General features: G+C 42.8%; 1 protein-coding gene across 2 annotated transcripts in view; it reads right to left on the reverse strand.

The window, feature by feature from the left end:
* Window positions 1-5,314: 5,314 nt before the first annotated feature.
* Window positions 5,315-24,736, reverse strand: part of GCN1 (GCN1 activator of EIF2AK4) — a 44,313-nt gene continuing 24,891 nt past the window's right edge. The window contains exons 32-58 of one of the 2 annotated variants that reach the window (XM_074606023.1): window positions 24,445-24,610; window positions 23,271-23,465; window positions 22,836-23,082; window positions 22,069-22,190; window positions 21,644-21,758; window positions 20,982-21,161; window positions 20,420-20,640; window positions 19,635-19,703; window positions 19,341-19,479; window positions 19,040-19,236; window positions 18,517-18,659; window positions 17,632-17,749; window positions 17,259-17,474; window positions 16,754-16,918; window positions 16,174-16,335; window positions 15,638-15,730; window positions 15,261-15,404; window positions 14,014-14,283; window positions 13,600-13,713; window positions 12,849-13,079; window positions 12,028-12,221; window positions 11,295-11,409; window positions 10,061-10,157; window positions 9,030-9,175; window positions 8,321-8,425; window positions 6,630-6,848; window positions 5,315-6,020 (exon numbers count right to left, since the gene is read on the reverse strand). In XM_074606023.1, coding sequence (XP_074462124.1) covers window positions 5,895-6,020; window positions 6,630-6,848; window positions 8,321-8,425; window positions 9,030-9,175; window positions 10,061-10,157; window positions 11,295-11,409; window positions 12,028-12,221; window positions 12,849-13,079; window positions 13,600-13,713; window positions 14,014-14,283; window positions 15,261-15,404; window positions 15,638-15,730; window positions 16,174-16,335; window positions 16,754-16,918; window positions 17,259-17,474; window positions 17,632-17,749; window positions 18,517-18,659; window positions 19,040-19,236; window positions 19,341-19,479; window positions 19,635-19,703; window positions 20,420-20,640; window positions 20,982-21,161; window positions 21,644-21,758; window positions 22,069-22,190; window positions 22,836-23,082; window positions 23,271-23,465; window positions 24,445-24,610 — 4,309 coding nt within the window. In that variant the 3' untranslated portion in view covers window positions 5,315-5,894. Of the gene's footprint in view, window positions 6,021-6,629; window positions 6,849-8,320; window positions 8,426-9,029; window positions 9,179-10,060; window positions 10,158-11,294; window positions 11,410-12,027; window positions 12,222-12,848; window positions 13,080-13,599; window positions 13,714-14,013; window positions 14,284-15,260; window positions 15,405-15,637; window positions 15,731-16,173; window positions 16,336-16,753; window positions 16,919-17,258; window positions 17,475-17,631; window positions 17,750-18,516; window positions 18,660-19,039; window positions 19,237-19,340; window positions 19,480-19,634; window positions 19,704-20,419; window positions 20,641-20,981; window positions 21,162-21,643; window positions 21,759-22,068; window positions 22,191-22,835; window positions 23,083-23,270; window positions 23,466-24,444; window positions 24,611-24,736 lie in introns of both variants that reach the window. The other variant, XM_074606022.1, reaches the window with a different exon arrangement.

Here is a 24,736-nt window from a genome sequence, read left to right on the forward strand (position 1 = left end):
CCCCCCGCCCACCCCAGGCGCGTGCGCACAGGCGGCAGACGGCCGTGCGCCACGCGCCTGCGCGGGGAGGGCGGCGACCGCCCCTCGCGCGCCGCGGCGGCCATGACAGAGCTGCGAGGGACGGGCCGCGGGGGAGATTGTAGTTGAGGCTGCTGTCCTTCCTCCTCTGCACCGGGGCCCTGCCTTGGTTCCCCTCTCTGACGAGCCGCCGGACCACCTCAATGCCATGGCCATGGCCCACCTCAGCTCCCACAGCCGCTCGCACGAGGCCCGCGGACGTGGCAGGAGGGGAGGCCACCCTCAGGAAAGCACCAAAGGCGTGAGGGAGCCCCAGCGCTTTCAGGCGCCGTCAGCTCCGCTCCTGGGAAGGCGCAGGAGTAGACCACAAAGGCTAGGAACGTGTTCTGCTTCGCCTGTGTGCTGAAGCAGCAAGCCGCACAGCTACCAGAACAGTTCCCATCAGAACCCAACCTGCAGGTGAGGAAGCCCGCAGCAAAGTGGTATGAAATGGCCAGGTGTGTCCTGCAGGCCCGGCAGTTCAGGCTAGTCTGGAATTAGATTCCTGGGGTTTTTAATCCAGAGATGTGCTTATGTGTGGCTCAGGAGGGGCCTTGACCTCACACACATGGGCAGCTGTGCCTGCATTGTCCACACCCTAAATCCACAGAGTTCTAAACAGCACTCTGACAATTGGTGAACACACAAACTGCCTGAGTACTTTTGCTATCAGTTGCACAGATACAGACTATGCAAACTCTGCAAGACTATGATCACTTTTTTGGTGATCTCCACTTTTAGGTGGAGATACAACACGAGAGGAGTGCTGGTTTTCTCTTTGATTATTTTGCTACAAAAATGTTTGGTTTTACTGATAACTTGAACTCCTGAGATCAGACAATGCAGTGTTTTGCTGTAGAATGTGTAAATAACTTAGGACTTCCTTTCCCAGATATTAAGCCTTTTCAATACATCCATAAAAACACAATAACAAAAGGGAATGTGCTAGGTATTACTTAAAAGTAATTTTAGTTTAGCATGACACAATTACTTAATTAAACCAGTTGATTTTTTAAATTTTAACAGTAAATTTACAATTCATTGACACACGCATCTCATTAACAGGCGTTTGTCTTTCAAAGGGGGAGAGCTGTATTAGCACCGAAGAACACAGACCTTTACGGTCAACTGAGCCTATAAACAGGCAAAGGAAAGATGACGTAGAAATCAAGGACAGTAAACTTGAAAAATACCAGCCCATAATGCTTTTGATAATTACAGTCTAATTAGTTGTGCCGAAGATGCTTAAAGAATAGGCTGTACCTACTTTGAGGATCTTTTTGGTAGGACCCAAGCACGAGTAAAAGATTGAAATCAGTGGGACATCACCGCTGCAGCTGGTGTCAGTGACGTTGTGAGGGTGTTCACGCGCCAGAGCAGGTTGCCCAGGGAGGCTGGGGTGGTCCACCCCGCATGGACAGTGCCCTGAGCAACCTGCTCTACTCAGCCGTGCTCTGAGCACAGGGGTTGGACTAGCTGAAGTCCACAGTCACTGTGCTGTGATCTGTGAGTGTTTCTTAGAGAAGGACAGATTTTAGCAGTATTGCTTTTTCCCTTAACATTGATTTGAAAGCTATAGACTCTTTTGTCTGGATTTATACAATAGGGTTTGGTTAAGAGGAATAAGAATATTTTTTAAGGCAATTGTCTCTAATCAATTCTAATTTCCTATTTCTTCTGCATAGGATATTGTGGTATGGTTCCGCAGTTATATTTGTCCAATTTGTATGCAATTCAGCTGGAAACAAACCAAGCCAGTAAGGCTAAAATAGTATGTCTGGGTTGAAGATTTTTTTTTTTTAGCACATAAAATTGCATCTTCTAAATACTTAAAATCAACAATATGGCTAGTGTCTGTGGGTTTAATTATAAACCTTCCTTAATCTTAACCTTCAAAAAAGTATTACAGTCTTCAAATCTCACCCCTGTCATGTCCCACTTGTCCCCGAAATCCACTTAGAGGACCTCCAGGTGACATTTGACTCTGCAACTCATGCATTTAAAACACCATACCCTGTAGCTCATTCTCCCTTATCCTCAAGTGTATGATGTAGGTAACTGAGGAGCAGGAGAAAGGCTGGAGTGTTACCAGTTGTGTGTGTGTGTTATTTAACAGACTTATGCTCACAGAAACCCTGCTAGAAAAGGGTTTGCAGCTAGCCTGAACCTAGCCCAGTGATTGAGCAGCCCCCCCCCCGCCACATACCACCCACCCCAGTAAAGCACTTGGGCAGCCCATCATATAACCCAATACGTGCCCTGAGCATCAGGGGAGCTGAGGACGCTGCATAGCTGCAGGGAGATCCCTTGAATCCAGCTTGCAAACCACCAGCTCAAACCTGAAATGGCAATGACTACTATATCTTTATTTTTATGCTCATGAAACTTCATCAAGTGAAAAGCGTGAGACAGCGTGATGCTACCTAATAAAACGGACAGTACAAACTGTGACTTAGCTAAAAAAAAAAAAAATCAAAATATTTGAATATTTTATGCTTTCACATTTGTCTCTTTTCCATTGACATTTTTAGCACCTTGTAAGTTTAAACATCTCCCATAAATTATTTTTTGATCCTCTTGAAATACACACAGTTCAGCTGTCACTCACAGACAGTTGCTTGACAGTTCAAAGATGTTATTACAGTCAGTTGTGGGGAAAAATTATCTTTTACTGACAACTGGTATTTTTAAGACATTCGAAATGAGAAAAAAATTAATTCTTTAGTCTCCAAGTTGGCACAATCAATTTATCAGATCTCATGTTGTGGCAAAAATTATGGGTATTTTATCTCTGATGTATTATATTGCAGTGCATAAATAGTTCAGTGAAAAGTAGCTATCAAAATCCAAATTCAGTGTTTCGCTGCAATTGAAAAATCAGCATATTCTCAATAAGTGCAAGTGAGCTCCTACCTTTTACTCCTCCCTCTCAGAAACAACTGAGTGCAGAAAATCAGCTGCTGTTTAGAAAGATGAATGAGTTTTTCCACTTGCTGCTACATAAGGTGGAAATAGAAATCATCAAAATAGCCTTAATAACAAAAGATCTTAATAGCTAAAATTAACAAGTTGATAAAAAAGGCTTCTATTTAACTGTAATTTTCTTTGACATGTTTATATGGAGCATCAATTAGAATCAAAGATAAAATAGGTAAGCCAGGGGGCCCATGATCAAGAGCTCAAACAGCCATTCTTCAGAGAAACTTGCCCTTTTTTCCATCCTTCCTGTCTGCAATGAAGTGAGTGATTCCAATACAATCACAGAACTTTTTGCGACCTATTCAGTAGGTTTTGAATGGTATAAAATTCTGTACACGTTTCAGTGCACAAAAGCTTTTGCATCGCATGGTTTAACTGCTGTTCCTGTGTTATCCCGAAAGACAGCTAATTCATGATAGGTGAAACCAATCCCAGGGCCCTGAGACTGCCAAATCCTTAAGAGTATTTAGTTGAGTTTGACTCTCTGATTATTACCAATTCAGTGCAAAATGCATAGTTTTAAGATGTATTTTAAATTTTAAGATTTGTAAGTGTTTTGGAAGGCAAAATCAGAATTAAGAAACACCTTCAGAATGTAGATAAATGTAATGAAATAAGTAGAACACAATTTCAGTAAGACCAGCTGGAAAGCATTGCAGTTTTGTAGAAATAGCCCACTGCATAAATACAAGATTGGAAATAACTAGCCAAAGAGCAATTTTGTAGCTTGGCTCATAGCTGATCACAAACTAAACACGTCAACACCACTGTGCTGTTGCAAAAAAAGAACACCCAGACCTTGTGTTGGGATAGGCAAGTGTGTTATATAGCGTTTGCAAAGTAATATTCTCCCCTAGAAGACGTGGTCCAGCAGTGGACACCATGAGGCAAATATGAACCAGTGTGGAACCAATATGGAGGGCAGCAGTACAAGTTTAGAAAACATGAAAATATATGAGAAAAGACTTAGAGAAAATCTAAACTTGTTTCATCCAGGGGTGAGAATACTGAAGTGACAACGTGGTTGCTGCAGAAATGAACTATTTTCAATGTCTGTGGGAATAGGACAAACAACAATGGACTCGAGTAGCAGCAAGGAAGATTATTTTTTTTTTTTAGACGAGGTAAGCTCTGACAGTCTGAAAAGTTTATATAATGAAATAGATGGCCTAGAGAGGTTATGGAATCTCCATCATATGGTGCTATAAAAAACAATTATATGGAAATCAGTAGGGAGTGGTTCAGTTGGTGCTGAGCCTATCTTAGGCAAGGGGTAAATTAGCTGATTTTCCCAAGTCCGTTCCAACTGTATTCTGCTGACTCCTACAGTAGATCTGTTGCCAGGAGCCTACACCACAGGCTTGGGAGCTGACGTAACATCAAAAAGCCTTTGACAGGTCCTTGTACTTTTGACCAGACTGCAGCACAGCACTCCCAAATAATCTACTTGAGATTGTACCTTGCTGTTTGAGGCGTTAGGATGGTGAAGATAAAGTGTTTCCTGCTTGCTACTACCACCATAGCAATCGGCAAATTAGTTCTAGTAGAATGTTACATTTCATGCTCTCAAATTTTGTGTAGTATCCCCCTCCTGCCTTCATCATGTTTTGAGCCATACAGGTTTACATGCAAGTAAGATTCCCACGCATGCACCACCCACCCATTAGAAACAACAAATCGTAATGCTCTGGCTTCTCAGGTGCAACCAGCTTCTGTACAGTTCCATAAAATAGATAAGGCTCACTTAAATATTACTCTACATAGAATGTAAAGCTCATTTTTCCATCTAAAAATGTGTATTCTTCAACAAGATTTTCACTATTTCCATCAAGTGGCATAAAAGGTACTAGTAAATTAAAATATTTTTTTTAAAAAGAAGTGTATGTGGCCAGGTAAAATAAAGTACTACTTTCTTGGAACAGTACAACTCATTGACAAAAAAAAAAAAAATAAAATCTGTATGTTAGAAGTGCCAAGTATCTTGTGAAGCCTTTGAAGACAAAAATAGAGGTCTTTTCACAAATTCAGTATCTAAAAAGCCGTCTGTAGTCAAAAATACTTTAGAAATTAATAGGAATAATTACTTATAAATTTCATTAAATGTCAGTTCTGGCTTGCTCTTAAACCTTAGCTTGCCTGAGTTTTGCAAAACGTTTTTATAGATTACAGCACTACCCACTCTACAGACTGTATGCCCTAGGACAAACAGGTCCAAAAAGTAAACCACAGTATAAGTTTGTTGACAAATGAATTTGTAAAAGAACAGTTTACACCAGAAGGATCAAAGTCAGAGCCTTTATTAAACGTTCCTTCTTTAAACAGACTGCATTTAATCCCCCTTTCGCATTTGTGATTTCTAAGGCTATTTTAAATACTTTGTTTTACAGGGATTTTCAGTCTTCAGAACCGTCACAAGCAGCAAGTTAGCAGTACACAAAAACAATACATTTTAACTTTCACCGAGTTCTTCACAGGGTCCATGGAAAAAAACCAATACTTCCAGTACTGGAGTTTTTGCACAGACCCTGGAAAGGAAGTAGGTGTCACCAGAGTTTAAGCCTGATGTGCTCTAGCCACATCTCACAATTGGCCACAATTTACCAGTATTGATTAGTATATCTGTTTCTTGCGCGTTATCTATTTCAAAAAGGGGACCAAATTTTCAATTTTCAGCTAATATGGGTCTAATTAAGGCTATTCTGGTATATTTGATACTAAAATACTCTCTGGGAGTCCTTTTCATGAAATCCCATCAGAATTAACATTTTCAAAAATGAAAACATTTAAAATAGGTGTTGGAGTTGAAATGCTGATGCAGCGGTTGGTTCAGTGTTTTCTTGTCTTCTGGAGCTTTATTATCACGTCAGTATAGTGTCGTCTATTTGTTCCTCAGAGTCAGCCTGGCCAGCCAGCTTCTTCAGAGATCTCCTGCAGCTTTCGTTGAGAAGCTCCAAGCTGGCAGCATCCAGAATCTTGGAAACCGACTGCAGAAGGAAGACAACACCAATTACCAACTCCTTATGACATACCATTCAAAATATGAATACATTTAAGTGCCTTACAAGCTATATTTATCTAAAATCTTTCAAGCATACCAAAATCCTTCTTCCGGTTTTATGATTCCAGCCATGGGAACTATCGAAAAGCAGCTAAGACTTAGAAAAGAGGTCTGGGAATGGATGGACGAAGAAGTCCATCCTAAAAATAGTCTCTCCATCACCACTAATGCTGCAGTTGGATTATGCAAGTGACAAAAGCAATAAACGATCAGGCCCAGGTAAGGTAACTGCAGGACAGTAAGGGCTTAAGGCATTTTGAAAGCAAGGCTACGATGTTAAACACGGGAGGTATGTTAAATACCTGGATTTTATTACTACTGCACTGTAAGGTTGTGCAGTATCAGATAATTTGTGTATTTCTTCAAGGCTTAGCATGAGAATACTGATACAGGGTTAAACGCAAATAGGAATGTCCCACTCCATCTACTTCGTGAGAGATTGCCAGCACGTTCTGAGGCTCCGAGCACAACACAGAACCACGCACAGAGCAACGCGACACAGCCTTCTACCAATGACTATTCTTCTGTCTCATACCTCAAGCACTTCTTCACCCGCTCTCATCTTCAGAAGATTGACAATAGCTTGGTCGCTGTAGGCTCTTACACTGGTGTTTTTGTCCTTTGTGTTGTCCAGAAGTGCTTTGAGAATTGGTTTAATTGTCTGAGGATCCAGTGAGGGAAGATGGTTTTTATTTGCCCACCAGATCATCTTTTCTGCAACTAACTTTATGTCGCTGGATGAGTTCTGGAGACACTGAAGGAGACAAAGACGGACTTATATTCAGATATACCAAGGACAGGTATTTAAAGCACTCGTTTATTTTTTTTTTTCCTAATTGAAGTATTTTAAACTATAACAAGAAAAGCAAGTTGTTTGCAACTCACAGGTACACAAGAGACAAACTTGTTATCAACAAGTTTGACTAAACTGTGTAACAGTAAGAGAAGATCAAACCTTGAAAACAAGCCATCTTTTCAAAAGAACACTTCTAAATGTGTGGTCGGTGACAGGGTCACACCTTTCTCTCAGCTGTCTGAGGAAATGACAATGACCGCTCACTACAGCAAAAGCTGACAGTGTCAGCACCTCTGTAAAATACACTCAATCGGCAGCAACAGCCGAGTCAACCTCTGGTTGGAGTATAAGGTGCATTTCAACAGTGAATTTCATTTTAAAATTAAAAAAAAAAAAGCTTTGTATTTTTTATTTAATCTAACATCTGAATGTCAGCTGCGTTATTAATACTGTGATAAAGGTATTGTGATACTTTTATATTTTAATACACTAATATGATACAAATTAATATCAAGAATGTAGGATTTCAAGCAAAAAGCCTGCTTTGAAGAACGATGGCCTGCATCATGTCAGCTGCCGTGTTTGGTAGTTTTTCAAGTAAACTGAAAAGAAATGTAAAACCTGAAAATGTAACACATTTTTATTTACCATAAAGATGACAAAATAAAAGCCAGCTCTCCTTCTCCAGCACTACCCCTCACTCTGTCTTGCCCTACCTTTTCTAAGACGTTAAAAATGTCCTGAGGTTCTAACGTCCAAAATTTAGATCCTGTCTACCATGAGGGATATTTTTATGGGAAGGGGGGGAAAAAGGAAAAAAAAACCCCACACCAAAAAAACCAGAACAACCAAGAAAGAAAGGAATTTGGAGGTAGAATATTTAAATAGATAGGAATTGGAAAAAGCGTTAGCTTCAATACTCTTTTTTATCTCAGTCTTTAGGAGCTACTCCCTTCCACAATAGCAGAAGTCAAAAAGTACTGGAGCAAACCCAGGTAAGGAAAGAGTTGGTATTTCATGTTTTTCTAACAAGGGCCCTTTGACCTTTTGCAACCTTAAAAAACCTGACAGCTTCCCCCCGCCCCTTCTCTGGCAGCTGTTACTGCAAAGGAAAAAAACTGAATTCATAAGAATCAAGTTTATCACAGAAAGATCGAAAGTCAAATTTCCATATTACAGCAGGGATAGCGGTACTGCATTCACAACTGCAAAGCAGGCTGATAGCGATTTTGTCTGCTTTGCCACAAAAAGACATATCTAAGTGTCCGAGCATTACGGGACTTAGAGCTTCCCAAGATCAGGCAGCCAAGCTTTCCGTTTTTATGCTGGGTTAGCACACAGAAATTTGATAGAGAAAGCCACCCATGAGTTAGCTCAAAGACTCAGATCACACGAGAACAACCCCAGGTAGTTACCATAAAAAGTCTTACCTTGATAAAGAGGTTGGAAAGTTTTGGAGGCAGGTTCCCTCCTCCGTCCATGTGGTATTTCATAAGAAAGCCCATCCCTCTGATGCCACTAACTGCAATGGGAATCTTCGACATAAAGACAAAAATTGGTATTATTACAGCAGAGTCCAACAGCATTTAGAACTAGGCTGACAGTCACACGGATGGGTGAGCTTCTGCAGAAGGCTAAACAGGTCTTTAAAAAAAACCTGCAGCATACAAAGCGTTAAAACACTGGGTTAATGTTACTGGGTAATAGGATGAAAAAATCAAAATGCGACTATGAGCCACATGGAATAAGGCGACAGGTCTCACAAAGCCCCCAGGTTCCCCATCCAAATCAGTCATTCAGCTCTAGATTTAAAAATCTTCCTCCTAAAATGAAATATCTGCATTTCTTTTAAACCTGGCCCGTGAATGAGAACTTTAGTAAGGAAACAGAAGCGTAATTTACTCCCAATGAAAGCTATTCTGCAGGTGAAGATTCTTTAATCTTTGTCTCCACAGAGATCAGAAAAGAATCAGAACGTTTGCATAATTTCACTATAAAACTGCATCTAGCCAAGGGAGAATCTTCATGTTGGACCTGGGGATTTTAGTTCTGTTTGGTAACACAGAACCTCCACACCTTTTAAAACTACTCCCAACAAGCGCTTGCAAGAGAACTCGCCCGCTCTCAGGTAGCACTTACCCTGTCAGCGGTGGCGTTGCTGAGGATCATCTCCTGAACACTGCCGTAGTATTTGGGGGAACAGAGTCTGCTGGGAGCAACATTCACAGCCACGGAGAGCGCCAGGCTTCGCCCATGTCTCACCATCCAGTCAATGCCAGAGACATCTGCTGCAAATGAAAGAACAGAACAATAGCAAGGCTCCTGCTACCCATTCCTCTTCATCTGAGAAAGCTTTTGTCGATTTGCCAATTCGCTTCCACAAAATGAAGTAATGAACAGCACCTAAAGCAATGCCTTGCTTCCTCCACTCCTCCCAAAGAGCCACACAAACAGCGCTGAAACACAACACCTCTACCAGACAGATATGGAAACCAGACACAAACAAGTCCAGCCCAGTCAGGCCCACATCACTTAGCACATGGAGGAACCTGTCATTGGAATTACACAAGCTTTGACTCTCTAATTGTACAAGTCATTTGTAACTTGAAAGCAGAAAATGGATTCCCTTTTTAATGCCAGAGAGGAGAGTAATCCCACAGCACTCCCAACCACTATGAGCTGCTGTAAAATTCATGGTTTTGTCTAACTTAGAGGCAAATTAGTTAATTCTCCAAAAGCAACCGCAGCCATCAGACATGGTCTGCAGTAAGCATAATCTAAGATCACAATGTCATCGAAAAAGGTGGCATGGTCCTCCTGTGCACCCTGCCTGGACATCCTTGTCACCTCCCACCCTCCGTGTGTCAGCACTAGCAGTCACTCAGCCACACTGGTACCTTCATCAACTCGTCTGACAACAAATCCAGAAAAAAAAAGTATGGGTAACCCCAAATTACAGCCACCACCCTGCATCAACCATGTACCAGGGTGTACAAACGAACAGCCATAAGCAAAGAAAAGTACAATAAAATCTGGAGTAGAGATTGAGGTTTTAGATAAAGAGGAGGAATCTAAATAATTAGTCACAAAGTTTTCCTGAACCAATGGCTAAGAAGGCATTTTCCCTGCTTTCAGAGTCAGTGCCAGTCACCGTAAACAGCTTCACCTACCCAGTAAGTGCTGATGGAGAACAGTGCTGAGCTCCTCTTCGGACAGAAACGCGCACAGTTCTGCTAAGCAGCCAGCGGAGGCCATGCGGGTGGCGTCCTAACGAGGGGAGGAAGAAGCGAGTAACACTCAATACACATCAGAGATAAGGAGCAAGAACAGCAAGTGCCAGAAGACGATATAAAATAAAAAGGGAAGGACGAGATAAATATTAGTAGACACCTTTACTACCTGTGGATTTCTGTCAGTTCACAAAGTTTCTTGTACATATTAGAACTTAAAGCCAAATCCACAGTCAAAAAGAGCCATCAGAGAAAAATTAGAGATCTTATATACGTCCTGATTTATTAAATGGAAAAGTCATAAAGATGAAAGTGAATGTTTTAAAAGATGTGTTAAAAGTTAGGTTTGGATTCACAGTCTAGAAAGTAAGCGTTACTTCTAATCATGGCTAGACAAGCTTATCTCTGTGATAAGCTCATACTACTTTTAATTTAAAACTTGCGAGCGTTTGTTGTTTTGGTTTGCTTATGTGACCATCCCACACTACTCCTCTCCACCCCAAGACCTACTATCCCGTGGAAATGTGTCAATGTTTTCTATTTCTGGCATGCCAACAGCTGCATGTCTCTGTTGCACAGAAAGGAAGAAATTACTAGATGATTAATTTTAATTTCACAGATGATCCTGTTGCTATCTGCCATGTACAGAATACCCTATATTAAACTTGGAGATTCCTGTTCGTTGGAGTAAAATCTGCCATTATCTGAAAAAATTCTCACGCTAAATGACAGACCCCACCAACACACGTATGGGCATGTAGTGAAGGTATTTTGCAGGTTTTCTCCAAGATAAAAAGCAAACCTGACTTCAGAGCTGCCTCAGACACGTTGGTGAGGAGCTGCAGGTCAAACCCGCGTACACGGTTGCTAAGGAAACGCTCAATTCGTAGATTAGATTTTGAGAGTTAGCAGTGACTGGGCCAGGGTTCTGTAATTCTTGCCCCTGACTCTCAGCTAACACTCTGCAAGGCTCCAACGAGCTCCATTTTACAGACCGTATTCAGTTTAGCGAGAAATGCCCGACCGTATGCTTTATCTAAGTTTCTTTCCACTCTATCATTAGTAATTTCCCCTGGAAGTTATTTCAGAAAATAATTACTAGAAAATTCAGATTTTAAATTTAGGAATAAGACTTTCTACAGCAGGAACCCTTTGCAGCTGGCTGACGCAGTACCTCATCGTGTCCCAGCATCCCTAGAAGCACCGTGCTGATATTCTTCCTAATTGCAGCATCGACTTTTGCACCAGCTCCTCGGGTGACAAAGCGCAGCGCTTGCAGCATCGTGTCCCTGCAAGTGATCACAACGTCCAGTCAGACATTGCTTCTCCCCCGCCCGAAAGGAGAAACTCAGCTCTGGATACCTGTAACAGTTTCTTCCGCAGTTTAGGAGACCAATACTCTCTCTGCGCTGACAACAGCTCCATGCTAGAGAATATTACTGTGTTTGTGCGCTTGTGTCTGTCTGTCACTGCGTAAATATCTTCTGACTATTCAAACATTAAATAAATTCTCAAATCAGGAAGTTAATTTCTTCGGGATCTGTGTATTTCATATACCAGAACAGCTGCATTACTTCAGGTCAGGCTGACAATTGATACAGTCTTGGATCTGCAAGCGGGGTGCAGTGGGTTGCTGGGGGCGTGCAGGAGAGAGGAGAACGGGGCAATATTGCCCTGATACACGGTCACAGCTCAGCTCCTGACCCAGGGAGTCCCCACCATCCCCGTTCTTTGTTTTCCACCCTTCAGTAACAGTCAACTCCTTTCACTACTAAGTAAATCTTCCTCTCAGAATTAGGGTGGGGGGCAATGCTACACAAATAGCTGTAACAGTTTTATTCATTCATCCCAGCCCTTGCTTTCATCCTTAATAAGCAGGAGGGTCTGAGATGCCACCTACGGCTTACCTGATGGCAGAGTCATCACTGGAACGAATTCCATTCAGCAGCTCTGTGAAGAGAGGATCCACTTTCACGTGGATGACGATGAGTTTACCGAGAGCATCGGCGGCTTTAAGGCGAACAGCGCGGTTTGAGTCTTGCAGGGCTTTGGTGAAGGTTGTTTGCAACTGGGGCAAAAATGGTTTCAGGGCAATCTCAACCTATACCAGAGATGAAAGACGGGAAAGTGGTGCTGTCAAATCTGAAAGAGTGGCTAGAAATCAACGCCTGAAAACACACGACCTCTTCTACAGCAGTTAGTTATCACAAACAGCCCTTATTCAGATCTAACACACTACTGAAAGAGAAAAACCATGAAACAATGCTTTACCACAAAACTTTTACCTTTCCAAATCTAATCGTGTTTTCCGCATACTGAAATACAAGGGTAACGTTGCTGAAAAATTTTACACTATCATGAACAGCCTTTTGCGTACAGAGCACTAAAAAAAAGGCTCAGCTCAGTTCAAAGACACACAAGATGATCATCTTTGCAGTTAGTAATTCATAAAAATAGTGGACACGGGAGAAATTAATTACATGGTAGTTTTTAATCACTTGAAAGTGGGATCAGCATTTAGCAATATTTCTTAGAAACCCAGTGATTCGAGCATCTGGCTTTTTTGGTAGGCCAGAAGCTGCTGGAAGAATACAAAGCCATCACAGTCTCATTGCTGAATATCACACCAGCAGACATCCTGGCTGTGGTTACACGAACAGCAACAGGTATTTCTGAAGGTTACCATGGAAAACTTTCACAAACCACGGTCAATGACTTTGAAACTTACCTTAGCTAAAAGAAGGCTTAATGTTTCAAGCAGAGCCACCTTGACATTCCAGCTGAACCGATCTCCCAAGATCCGAATAAGCGGCCCAGTAATGCTCACCACGGATGGTTTAAGAGCTTCAGCAGAAGTCAGCTTAATAACTAGCCCTAAGGCCTTTGCTGCCTCCTCCTTCTGCTCCGGATTACCAGTTAAAACACCTTCCCGCAGCACCAGGAGTATGGAAGTCACTCCCTGTCATGAAAATCAGATAAGAAAGATTAGAAGCTACGATGCAAAAAAAATCTTATCTTTGCTCCTTTTATACACCAGATGCACAAACTTGGAGAGTTTCTCTCAATTTCCTGTTGACCTTCAGCTGCCTGCTTCCACATTTACAGAGCTACTTCTATTTGGTTTGATTTTCATGCATCTACGCCTCACTAAGCCAGTTGCTATGAGAAAAGTGGTGGCGGTTCAGGGAATTTTTAAACCAGAGAAATTTGGCAGAGAAGTCCAGCTTTACTCCCCCACAAAAAGCAGGCAGCGACCATGACTTACACGCAGAACAGAACTGTCAGAGATCGTGTTACAAGAGGAGCCTTCTGCAGGGTAACTCCAGAGCAGCGATAGCCCACAAAAACTCTCTCTAACATACAGGTCTGGGATGCCCCAACAGTCGCTGCTTCTGACAGCTGTAAAGTCACATCCATCAGTTCCCTCAAAAGGAGGGTATTATGGCTGTGACGAATCCACGCTCATTCTGCTCCTTTACCTTCTTAGGGATACAGAATCCCGGCACATGCTCGCCTTTGGCCTCATTCCCTACAATCCGTATATCCTTGTGCAGGTCCTCAATGAGAGCGAGCTGGTTCCCAGCGTCTAATTTCTGCAGGAGAGAGGGGTAAGACAAAGATGAGGCAACACGGCAACCAGCTATTCTTTGTGAATTATTCTCAGGTGTGGCAAGAGAAGACACCTGTGTCCTGCCTCCTCCAAAGACCCGCCTACTGGCTCACAATGCTTAAGTCAAACTGATCTTACAACTCTCAAATCTTTGCAGTATTTGTAAATGTAAATGTAGTTTACAAGCAAAACAGAAGGCTCAATTTAGGCAGTATTTTACAAGCTACCCCCATTTTCTCCTTGCCAGGCGTTACCACTGTCACCTTTTTCAGCCGCCTCTCACCTTGGTGATGGAGTTAAGCGCATCCCAGCTTTCATTCAAAACTACAGGGTTGCTATCATTAAATAGACGTATCAAGCCTGAAACCAAGCTCTTGAGATGACCAGTGTAGTCCGCTTTTGTCTTGGAGCAGTAGATATTCAGCATGACAGCTGCTGCCTGTCTCATTCCCAGCTCCGGGCTGCGGGTAGCTTCCAGTAAATCTTCAGCTATAATTCTTTGTCCAGCATCATCTTCCACAGACAGGATCACAGACTGGCAGTTTGCCATCTCCTAAAGAGTCCAAATTAACTTTACGTTAATTCTCAAACAGAACAAAGCCGGGTTTAGCCCCAGGTTTCCCCATGTTATCCACAGCATTACGTCTTAGAGAAATGCTGCAACATATCCCACTTGCTAATTGTTTCTCGTTAAATAGCTGGTCAAATCACTATTAAAGGCCTGATTCAGTCCTGGAGCAGAGACAGGTCTATAACCAACTCTCAGAACTTAACAAGTGGCCGAACTCTGCTGAACTGATTGCCGCGCAGGTTGTTCTCCAGCTGCAGATGGACTAATCTACAAAAATGAGAGTGGCTCAGTCTCCCCGATCTTACTCACCCCTCAGACACTGCGGGTCTTGTCAGATAACATTTTCTTAATTTAGGGAGTTTAATGCCATGCGTCATAATACTAATTACAAACACGTCTGTGGGTACATTAGAGATCTCCAGGCAGACTTGGGGCTAGAAGCTGAGCTAATGGGCACCTACAGCAGACAGACAACAGGACTCTGTCACTAACATTCCTAATTCACCAACGTATGTACACGTCTGTCCGCAATCACAACTCCAGGATGTTCTCTGGAGTCCAAATACCAGATGTTTCGGAAAGCAGTACAGAAGGAGTGCTGCACGCAAAAGAGGAGATTTCCTTCCTTCAGCCCTTTAATCTCTCAGTCTTCTATAGCAAGAATAAATACAAAGTTAACTAGACACGCTGGCAATTCTCCAAGAATAAGTAAACTGAGAACTGTGTCGTGTTGCAGGCCAAAGAGACTTTTACATGGATACAAATAGATTTGGAAAGCATACGTTTTTCAACTCGCAATATGCCACCAGGCAAAAAGACTCATCCTGAGGAAGCTAATGGACCGAATTAAAACATGCAATCTGTGAGTCTAGAGAACACAGACTCTGTGCTGGGAAGTAAACCCGAAGCACTACCTTCAGGCAACCTGTCATAACAAAGAGCTGAGCCGTGCTACTTGCCAATTGCTCTTCACTGGTTCCCAGCTTCTCTTTCAGCGCAGACATCATGGCAGGCAGGATGACACTCAAGTGCCGTGTCAGAGCATCCCCTGCCACTGATGAGAGGAAAGCTAGCACCCGGGTGTTCACAGGGGGAGTAGTCAGCTAAAAAATAAAACCAGCAGAAAATTATCTCCGAAGGAATCTCACTTCATCAACAACATGAAAGATTTCGAAGTATAAATGCATCACAACCCAAATGACAATGTTTTGAGCATAAAATCCGGAGAAAATTTCAAACTGTGCTCTTCCTTTTCGTGTATCAGTCCAAAAAAAACCTGGCAGCAAGCAGAGGAAAAAGCACAGTCCTGAAGTTTAAAATTGGTTTCCCATTGTACCTTTGGCACCAAATAAGGCAGCACCACGCGGCTCTTGACAGCCATAACTTGTTTAAGACCATCCACGGCAAAGTCAGATGTCTCTTCATTATCCTACAGGGAGAGAGACAAGTTAGAAACTCGAGAGATGATTTATGACACACCAAGTTAAACCCTATTTCAAGTGACAATTTGCCATGTGATCATATAACCAACACACAAGTCCTTCTAGCCAAAAATGCTCTCATATTATATAGCAAAAACCCAAACCAAGCTCTTTTGCCACATCAGAAAGATTTTCCGTATCAGGCATGGCGGCCAAGCAACTCAAGCAGGTGACAATGGCAGGGCCAGAAGTAGCAATTCTTCGGCCTATGCGTTGGCCACAAGACCTTCCCTACAAATGGCTAGGATGTCTCTGTGGAGGAGACAAAATACAGCTGCCATTCCCTGGAAGGTCTGCCACTACAATCCTGCTTCTCCTTTAAGCTAATTATTCAAAACCTGTCCCACAACAGCATTAATTGAGTTGTTGACTAACACTGAGCAATGCTTACCAGCTGCTTCAGCAAAAAGGGCAGGATATCTTCAAGAGCCTGATGTCCAATTGTTGAGTGCAACTGTTCAAATGTTTTAGCTGCAGCCTCTCGGACTTCTTCCAGAGGGTCACACAGCGCTTTTCTCACTGTAGGAACCAGGGACTCGGAGAAAAGCAGTACCTAAAAATGTAGAGATGAAATTACAGAATATCTAAAGCACAATGGACACATGCATCTCAGTGAAGTAGCTGAGAACACAGAATTTGCACAACTGAAACTAAATTGCTCTTTGCTTGAAATATGTCAGAAGAAAGTGAGGATTAATCAACACAAACATTTGAAGTGCTCTACGGCTACCTAGTGGATGATTTCTATTATTATATCTCATAAAAGTCAGAACTGTGCTATGTTTTAAATGTACAGACACATACAAATACATACTTTTGCCTGAACAGCAACTCACGTTAGTCATAAGCCCTGAATTCAGTCCATAAAACAAGCCCAGCACGAGCTGTATTATTCTGTCTTAACCGCAATACCTGCACCATCACATAAATATCTAGGAAACTGGAGATTTCACCTTCCCCATACAACTTACCGCGTCCCTGCTGGTGGATTTCATTATCTCACTCAACCCAATGCAGACTCCTTGCCTCTCGTCACTCTTGTCCGACCTCAGTCCATCTTCCAGAATAGGAATGATTTCAGGAAGGATCTTCTCCCCTAGCTTGCGGACAAGGTCTCCTAATGTCCGTGCTGCAACCTGTCCCCAAACATTTATTCATTAACTGTTTTACTGTTTTGTAAAAGTTAAGACGGTGAACTGTGAGTTAATATTAACTTTTGACCAAAAACTACTGTTCACAGTATAGACAGAGCAGTAGAAATGGAAACACTGCTGTTGTAAGTAACCACAGAAAAATAGTTTTACTGTCATCACAGTTGCCCTCAGCAAAGAGAGAACTCAGACATATTCATGCTCAGAACAGTTAAATTAATGACAGCCTTGAAGTGATTTATCAAAAAGAATCATCCCGTGTTCTTCAGGAATTAGTTTATATGGTCACCTGCGGTAAGAGGTAAGGCATTACTCAGTTTCTCACCGTTCGCTTATCTGCACAAGTGCTGGCCAAGAATTTCAGCAGAAGCCCAAAGAGGGTTGGCAAAATTTCACGCAGCGTGCGAGGAGTGTTAGAGACTACGATCTTCCAGACATGTAAGGAGGCCTGGCGCACCACCAGCTGCGTGTCAGAGCGGCCCATGTACAGCCCGGCCAGCACCCTGTTCCTCCTCTCCACACCGAGAGCATTAATAATAGCCTGGAAAGAAACATCACAAAACTGTGTTACCCACTCCTGAAACTTCCAAAAAGAATAAAATACATGACTATTCAATACGTCTTTCTAGCAGGCTTTCCATGCTGATTAAAAAAAAATAAATAAAAAATAAAGGCACAACAGACAAGAACAGCTTTACCTTGTTTGACTGGGCTGTTCCAAAGTTGTCATCCTCTGAGGCAGTTTCTGTGGTCATTTTTCCAGTGACTCCTGAGATATGGAATAGAAGATCTCCAAGCAGCTGAACTGAGCTAAACCTGGCAACAGGAGGGAGTCAAGTGTTACAAGCAGGGTATTCAGGCAGTACCTGCCCAAATATGACAATACAGCAAATACAGACGTGAAGCAAAGAGCAAGGTCAGCAATGAAATGCTGCATGAGCCCATGTGCAATATCAATCTGCCCACATGGCTGAGAAGCAGCATGGTAAAGGGAACGGGAAGGAATGAATTCCATCCTGGAAGGGGCCAAGAGAATTCCCATATCAAAGCAATGAATCAGGGAATAGCCTGGACTCTAGAAAGGAAGGAGACATTGCCAGTGTCTGTCTCAACCCAAAAGACATTCACCTGGGAGAAGTGCCCTCATCAGCACTCAGCTGACACAAGCCTTTTAGTACAACTAATTTTTGAGCAATTGCTATTAGCTGTGAGCGCCCCACTGGCTCATTTCCATGCACAGGAGAAGAATTAGCTTACTCAGCATTTTGAAAAATGAAAAGCAATATAAGAGGGCTGAATATTACCACATCGGCTGCCTTGTAAGTGCCTGTCAGAGTCACTACCAGAATTACTATCTAGTAGGAATGTTTCGCAGGTACCAGGGACCCCGATCCCCGGCTGGCAGGGCTTTGCAGGCTCAGTGCTATAAAGCATCATATGCAAATCAACGAGCAAAGAGAGACACTTGCTTTTGCTTTCCAGAAGGTCTCTGCATTTCCTTGAGGAGCAACATAGAGTCTAAATCACACCAGTTTTTCAGCCACGGAAGAGAAATGTCTGTGGATAAGGTGGTTACCCCTTACCTTATCCTCCACAAGTCATCGAACAGGCCATCCTCCAGCTGTGGCAGCAGAAGCGCGATGGCAGTCTCAGCGTACATACTGATGATCCTCTGGCCAGCGCGCAGGGCAGTGTCCCGCACAAACTCATTCTCGTCTGCCAGAGCCTGAACAGAGAGAGAAAAGTGTCTGTGAAAGCTGGTGTTTTTTCAGCACAATATATATATATGTATATACACACACACAAGACCAACAGGAGGAAAACAAAATGATGTTTTCCCTCTCAGCCAGGAAAAATAAATGAACTAGAGAGCTGTGAATGCACAAAAGTGATTTCAAGAAATTACTAGTGACTACAAACATAAGACAGCAAACAAATAACTTGGAAGAAGAAATAATTTCTAATTTAAGTATTATTTTTTTTATAGTCCAGCAATGCTGGACAAGTCTGCACGTCCCACAATTACCAGAAATGATGCTTAAAGTACTCTGGAGGCTTCTTTTTATCCTCTAAATAAATAAAACTCTCCAGGCCTCTGCCACATACCTTAAGGATACAAGGAATGATGGGACCAACATAGGGAGTGAACTTGTCTCCAAAGGTAATTGGCAGGTAGTTGAACATCATGATATAACCATCTCGTACGTGTGGAGCAATATCCACTTTACTGGCAGTAGCTACAATCTCTGGCATAAGTTTCTCCAGCTTTTCTACCCCCAAACCAGCCATAACTTCAGCCAGACCTGGGGAAAAAAAGCAGGGAACAGAGCTGATGAATGTAAGAACAAGCTAATCTGATTTAACAGGAGAAAGTCTGAGCTCAGTATTCAGACACAGCTGTCCCCACCTTGAGCAGCACCAGATCGATCCACTGAGCTCTGCTCATATGTCAGTGTCTCCATCAGCCATGGCAACAAATCCTCAAAGCACGATTCTCCCATGCCCTTCACCATGGCTCCCAGTGCCTTTGCCGACACCGTACGCACCTAACGGACAAGAGGAACAGAGATTTGCAAAATACCCAGTCAAAGTTACTAGAACAGATGCGTCAGACTGATTACAGATCTACAGAAGGTTAGGACAAAGTCTAGCCTAATGCACTGAAAAACACATTGTATTTGTACAAAAAAATCCAACTTACTTCAGGTACAGGATCCAACAGAGATGCCTTCAGTCCAGGAGTCACACTGGGTAGGTAAGGAGCCAGATCCTGAAAGAAAGAGCCCAAAAAGTAAGAACTAGATTCAAAATGAGAAAGAAACCTAAGTCACCTTCACGTAAAGGGCATTCAGCAATCATCCTTAACAGCCTGAGAGTTTAAGCAGTTGCTCTCACAATCCTGCAAATAAGCACACTGCATTGTTCTGTAAGTCTAAGCAACATACGTTCTGTGCAGATCACCCAAAACTTTTTTGGTGCTCACCCACAGCAGCCTAGCACTTTGTATCTAAGGAAAATCCAACACTCTAACATTTGCACAAGGTTTAAAGGTAGAGATTATCAACACAAAAATTAAACACAGATCTTTAGCCTACAGTGAGGTTCCACAAATACTTTTCAAACAAACCCTGGATCCATTTGTAAGCAGCTGATCTGTGTTTCACTGGCACTGGTTTTGCTTGTTTGTTTGTTAAGGCATTTCTTATATGGTAAAAATCGCAAGACCTTTTTGCAGGGATAAATCTGGTAATAACTAGATGACCAAAGTACAAAGCTGGCAGTCTTAAGCACCTGAGAATTATCACTGTCTTTAAAGCTGTCATGTGTTCATCTACATACATTTAATTAAAGAAGCTGTGTGGATTGTAACACTGTCTACCTTAACAGCAAAGTCTCCAAACCAAATAAATTCTCTCTAGTGCTTGTTCAGTCACCTCCTACGCAGTAAATACAGCATACAGTTAGAAAGGGTTTTCAGCACTGTACCTTCTGATCGGTCAGGGAATACATGTTCCCGATGATCTGGGCAGCCATTTTCCTGGTGTCTGTGGAACGATCTTGAAAAGCTCTTTGAACAATCGGCATGATCAGCGCTAGGGATGGAGCATCAATGAAATGGACAAATTTGGTATCCAGTAGAGTCTGCAGACACTTCTGGGTCTTCCTGGAGGGGTCAGTGAGAGCATCCAACAGAACTGGAGCGATTGCTGAACATTTTTAAAAAGGAGAGAAAAGACTTTATTTGTACACAAAACAAAAACGCATGTCAGGGTGAGCTGGTGTTCCCTCATGGGATGGTTTAAATCCTTCTAAAGCAATTAGCAGCACAGGGGCAGAGGAAACCCTATAAACATTAGCTGACAAAATGGACAGGAGCGTTCAAAAAGCCTTGAAGCAGACAGCAGCCGGTAAACTTTCATGTTACACTTTTCTAGGAGTAGTTTCATTTCTATAGAAGTTTGGATTTAATCCTAAATGCTGTGAACACAAACCTTGCTATTATAAACCACGGTCACGTCAGGACATCAGAGATGCAGACAGTTCTTACCCAGGATCTCTGGATTCCTGATGACGGACCCAATCTGCCGGAGAGCCTGCTGACCTGCATTCTGCACCTTCACGTGAGAATCTGTGAGCACTTCAGTAAGTTTTGGCACAATATTGGGTAAGCAGGAAGAGAGCTGTTTGGGAGCACAGTACGCCATCGCCCCCAGCAGTTCCACTGATCCTGTGCATGAAGTACATGAAAAGGAAGAGGAAAAAAAGACAAAACACAAAACAATACACAGCATTAAGCAGAGATATGAGAAGATGAACACATTTACCTCAAACTCAAATCTACAAGTGGTACGACAAGTCAGAGAACATACAGAATGGCTGAAAAAAAGCCACTCTACACCACTTTAAGACACTAAAAATTACTTTTTTGTTGTACCAGGGAAAAGAAGGGAGGGGGGAGAAATTCCAGCTTCTGGAGTACTTCCAGAGAGATGAGGGGTAAAAAGCGTCCCTTGAATCTGCTGTGGGGGGACAAAGTTGCTCAAATGTGTCAGGGAACTCATTTTTCTATCTCAAAAGCTGTAATTTCCACAGCCTCCTTATGAGACGATAAACTACCACAGCCACCTGTAGGGATGAAGGAATAAACAAGGGGAACGACAGCGAAGGGAACTGGCAGTTACTCTCCATCAGTCAGATATTGGTCCATACCAGCTTTGGTTCTCCAAGATTCCTCTTCTAGCGCTGCAAGAAGCGATGGCAAAACCAGCTTCACTCCATGAGTACTCAAGTTGCTCATCACGGCTTTGGCACAGTCATCTGCAGCCTCCAAGGAGAAGAGAACATTTACAAGCTGTGTCACAACGCGTGCTTTGTCCTTCCTCAGAGACTCAACGTGAACAAAGCCTTCACATAAAACAGTCTCTAAGTACAATGATGCAGCCAGCCAAGTACCTCCCCCAATCAATGGCCAATGAAATAAGATGCTTTCAGTTATTAAGAAAATCAAATTGTATTAGTGCTATCTCAAGGGATAGACCCACCTTCTCAGTTTGCCTAGTTACAAACAGTATTCCTATCCATTCCATTTCAGTTTCCTCTTAACGCTCTGTTCTTAGAAATTTAAAGCATCTTACCTCTCGCACGTACTGGTTCCCATCTCCAAAGCAAAGCAGCAAGTGAGGCAGCACATGAACCACATAGGGCTCAAAGAGCTTTCCAAGCATGCTGCAGAGCATCTCGAAGGCAAACAGAGCCCCTAAAAAACCAAAAAGGACAGTCAGAGAGGAAAATACAACTTCATTTAAAAGGAATGGAAAGTGAAGATAGAATTTGCCAAATCTCTGTAGAATTTCTCCAAAAGCACTCAAATCTCAAAGCTGAAGGTTTCTGGCCTTCTTGCACTAGTGGCTAGTGCTGCGGTAGGGATGTCTGGTCTCAGAAAGGACAACAAGAAGCCCAGGAGCACTAAAAACATGTAACAGTCCTCTGAGTCCCAGCTTAGATAAGCAGAAATAAGGAGAGGAAATGTTCAGCAGCAAAAGAAACAAATAAGCTGTGAAAGCCCCTGTGGACCAGCTGGAGCCGAATATGTACAGTCTCAGAGGAAGCCGGAGCCCACCTACCGACACCTGCCTTTGAAACCGGGACGGAGAGGCGCCAAGAACATTGTTTAGGACCAGAAACCCTTCCTCCACCACAGTGCAAAGAGAGCAGTTTTAGGACACTATGCACAATCAATGGCCCCATGACAAACACTCCCCATTTCCTTCTTGGCAAACTTTAGTAAAATAAATGTAGATAAACCAAGCACGGGGTTTGGGTATCATTTGATCTGACCACAATGGTAGTACACACAAGAGAAGTTTGAAGTATTTGGGAAGGAAAAGCTTTTGTCCCTTACCCTCACGCCGACGGAAGTTCTTCTTGTCCTGGATAGCATCAGTCAGCGTGGTCATCATCTCCTGCTGCTTGAGAGAGAGGATGCCAAGGCCTTTCACCAGCCCTGCCAGCCCATAAGCTGCACCTTTGCGCTCAGCATACTTATCAGACTCTAAAAGCAGCTGCATTAGCTTCTGTATCATTCCTCCTGCATCCTCCTTAATTGCAGGCACCAGAGGCGGTAAACAGCTTGCCACTGACTCCTGGACCTGTAAAATAATCCACCAGCTATCAGATCACAAAGTATTCATCACCAGCAAAACTTCCCCATAGGCTGCACCCACAACAACAGCTTTCTGTCACCAGAGCTATTTTTCACCTCTGACATCCCTAAAAGTACCGTAGTGTTAACCTGCCTCTGCACGGAACATGGGAATTCCTCCAGGAAGTCGCCTACCTGCTGAGATGGGGTGGACAAGGCTGCTATCAGTTTGCCAACAATTGGTTTCACTTTAGGGTCACTCTTGTCCAGATGTTTTGCCAGTGAACCCATCAGAATGACCACGCTCTGCCTGACAGCATCATAACTGGCATCATTAGGAGCATTTTTCAGGAATTCTTCAAACACTGGCAAGAGAGAGTTAACATTGTCCTGAAAAACAAAACCACAGAACTTGCCACTACAGTCCACTCAGAATGAGATTTGCTATGCTCAGTGGACTTGTTTGCTCTTCTCTGAGCCAACAAACCGAACAACCACACTGTATTTACAGTTCATTTAATGTGTCACAACACATAAAACCTCATGCCATCCCAACAGGCGACAAATATTTCCTGCTAGAGAGAAGTTAGCTCTTAAAAATTAGGTCCCCCAAACCTGCCAGCACGATGTTCTGCCAGAAACAACACAAGCTACCAGGCAAGACTGCCGGCCTAAACATCAGTGCCTGCTCTTTCGCTTGCTCCATTTGCAAAAGCAGAACAGAAAGAAAGATAAAACAAACTTCACGCTGCTTTTCTGAGAAACAGAAGAATTAATATGAAAATACTCCAACTGTCTTGGACTTAACAGGAATGCAGAGAGCTGTCTAGAAGAGGTGAAGGACACGTACGGGGAAATCAGAAGCTGAGCAATTTCCCCCCTGCACGCCTCCGCATCTAACCCTGCTGGAGAAAGGCTAGCAGTGAGAAGGAGGATGGTCCTCGATTCTCTGAATGACTTAGTTGTTTTCAGTTTAATTAAGCCAACGATCAGCAAGCTTTCATGTTTTGCTCTGCATGAGGCCCGAAAAGGAATTCTCACGTTCCCAGGATTAAAAGATCTGCGGTCTGACTTTACTTTTATTCCTCTAGTTTTATACCATTTTAACTCTGGTTGATTCAGGGCTATTTCTTTTTTATAGCAACGACAGGGAAGAACTACACTTAGTCAACACTAGACACTAACAGAACAACTCCTAACACACAAAAATTCCTACTACATGAAAGTTTTCAGCTGTTACAAGTAACAGCAACCTCTAAGAAATAAAAAAAAAAAACCAAACCAAAACCAAATCTGTGGGCTCCAACACAGTATCTACATTTTCATTCCATCTTTTTCCACTGCATGAGAGAGAAACGTTCAGACTTACTTTGCCATGAGTGTTGAGTGTTGAAAGAGCTGCATCTAACATGCACTTCCTGACTTCAGGACTGCGATCATTCAGAGCATCCGGTACAAAAAACTGAAAGAGGGGCTTCACCTGAGAACTGTCCAGATGCTGTGAGAGCTTGTTGAGTGCCAAAGCTATGCCACACCTGCAAAGATGGTGAGCTTGTGAGCTTACTGACTTCACACAGAATTTGCTCGAGGTCTCAATCACATATGCTATCAGTAGTACATTACAGAAATTGAGAGAGAACCATTACGAAACAGAAGAACTT

This window comes from Larus michahellis, chromosome 13 (assembly GCF_964199755.1).
Source record: "Larus michahellis chromosome 13, bLarMic1.1, whole genome shotgun sequence".
Lineage (NCBI taxonomy): Eukaryota > Metazoa > Chordata > Aves > Charadriiformes > Laridae > Larus > Larus michahellis.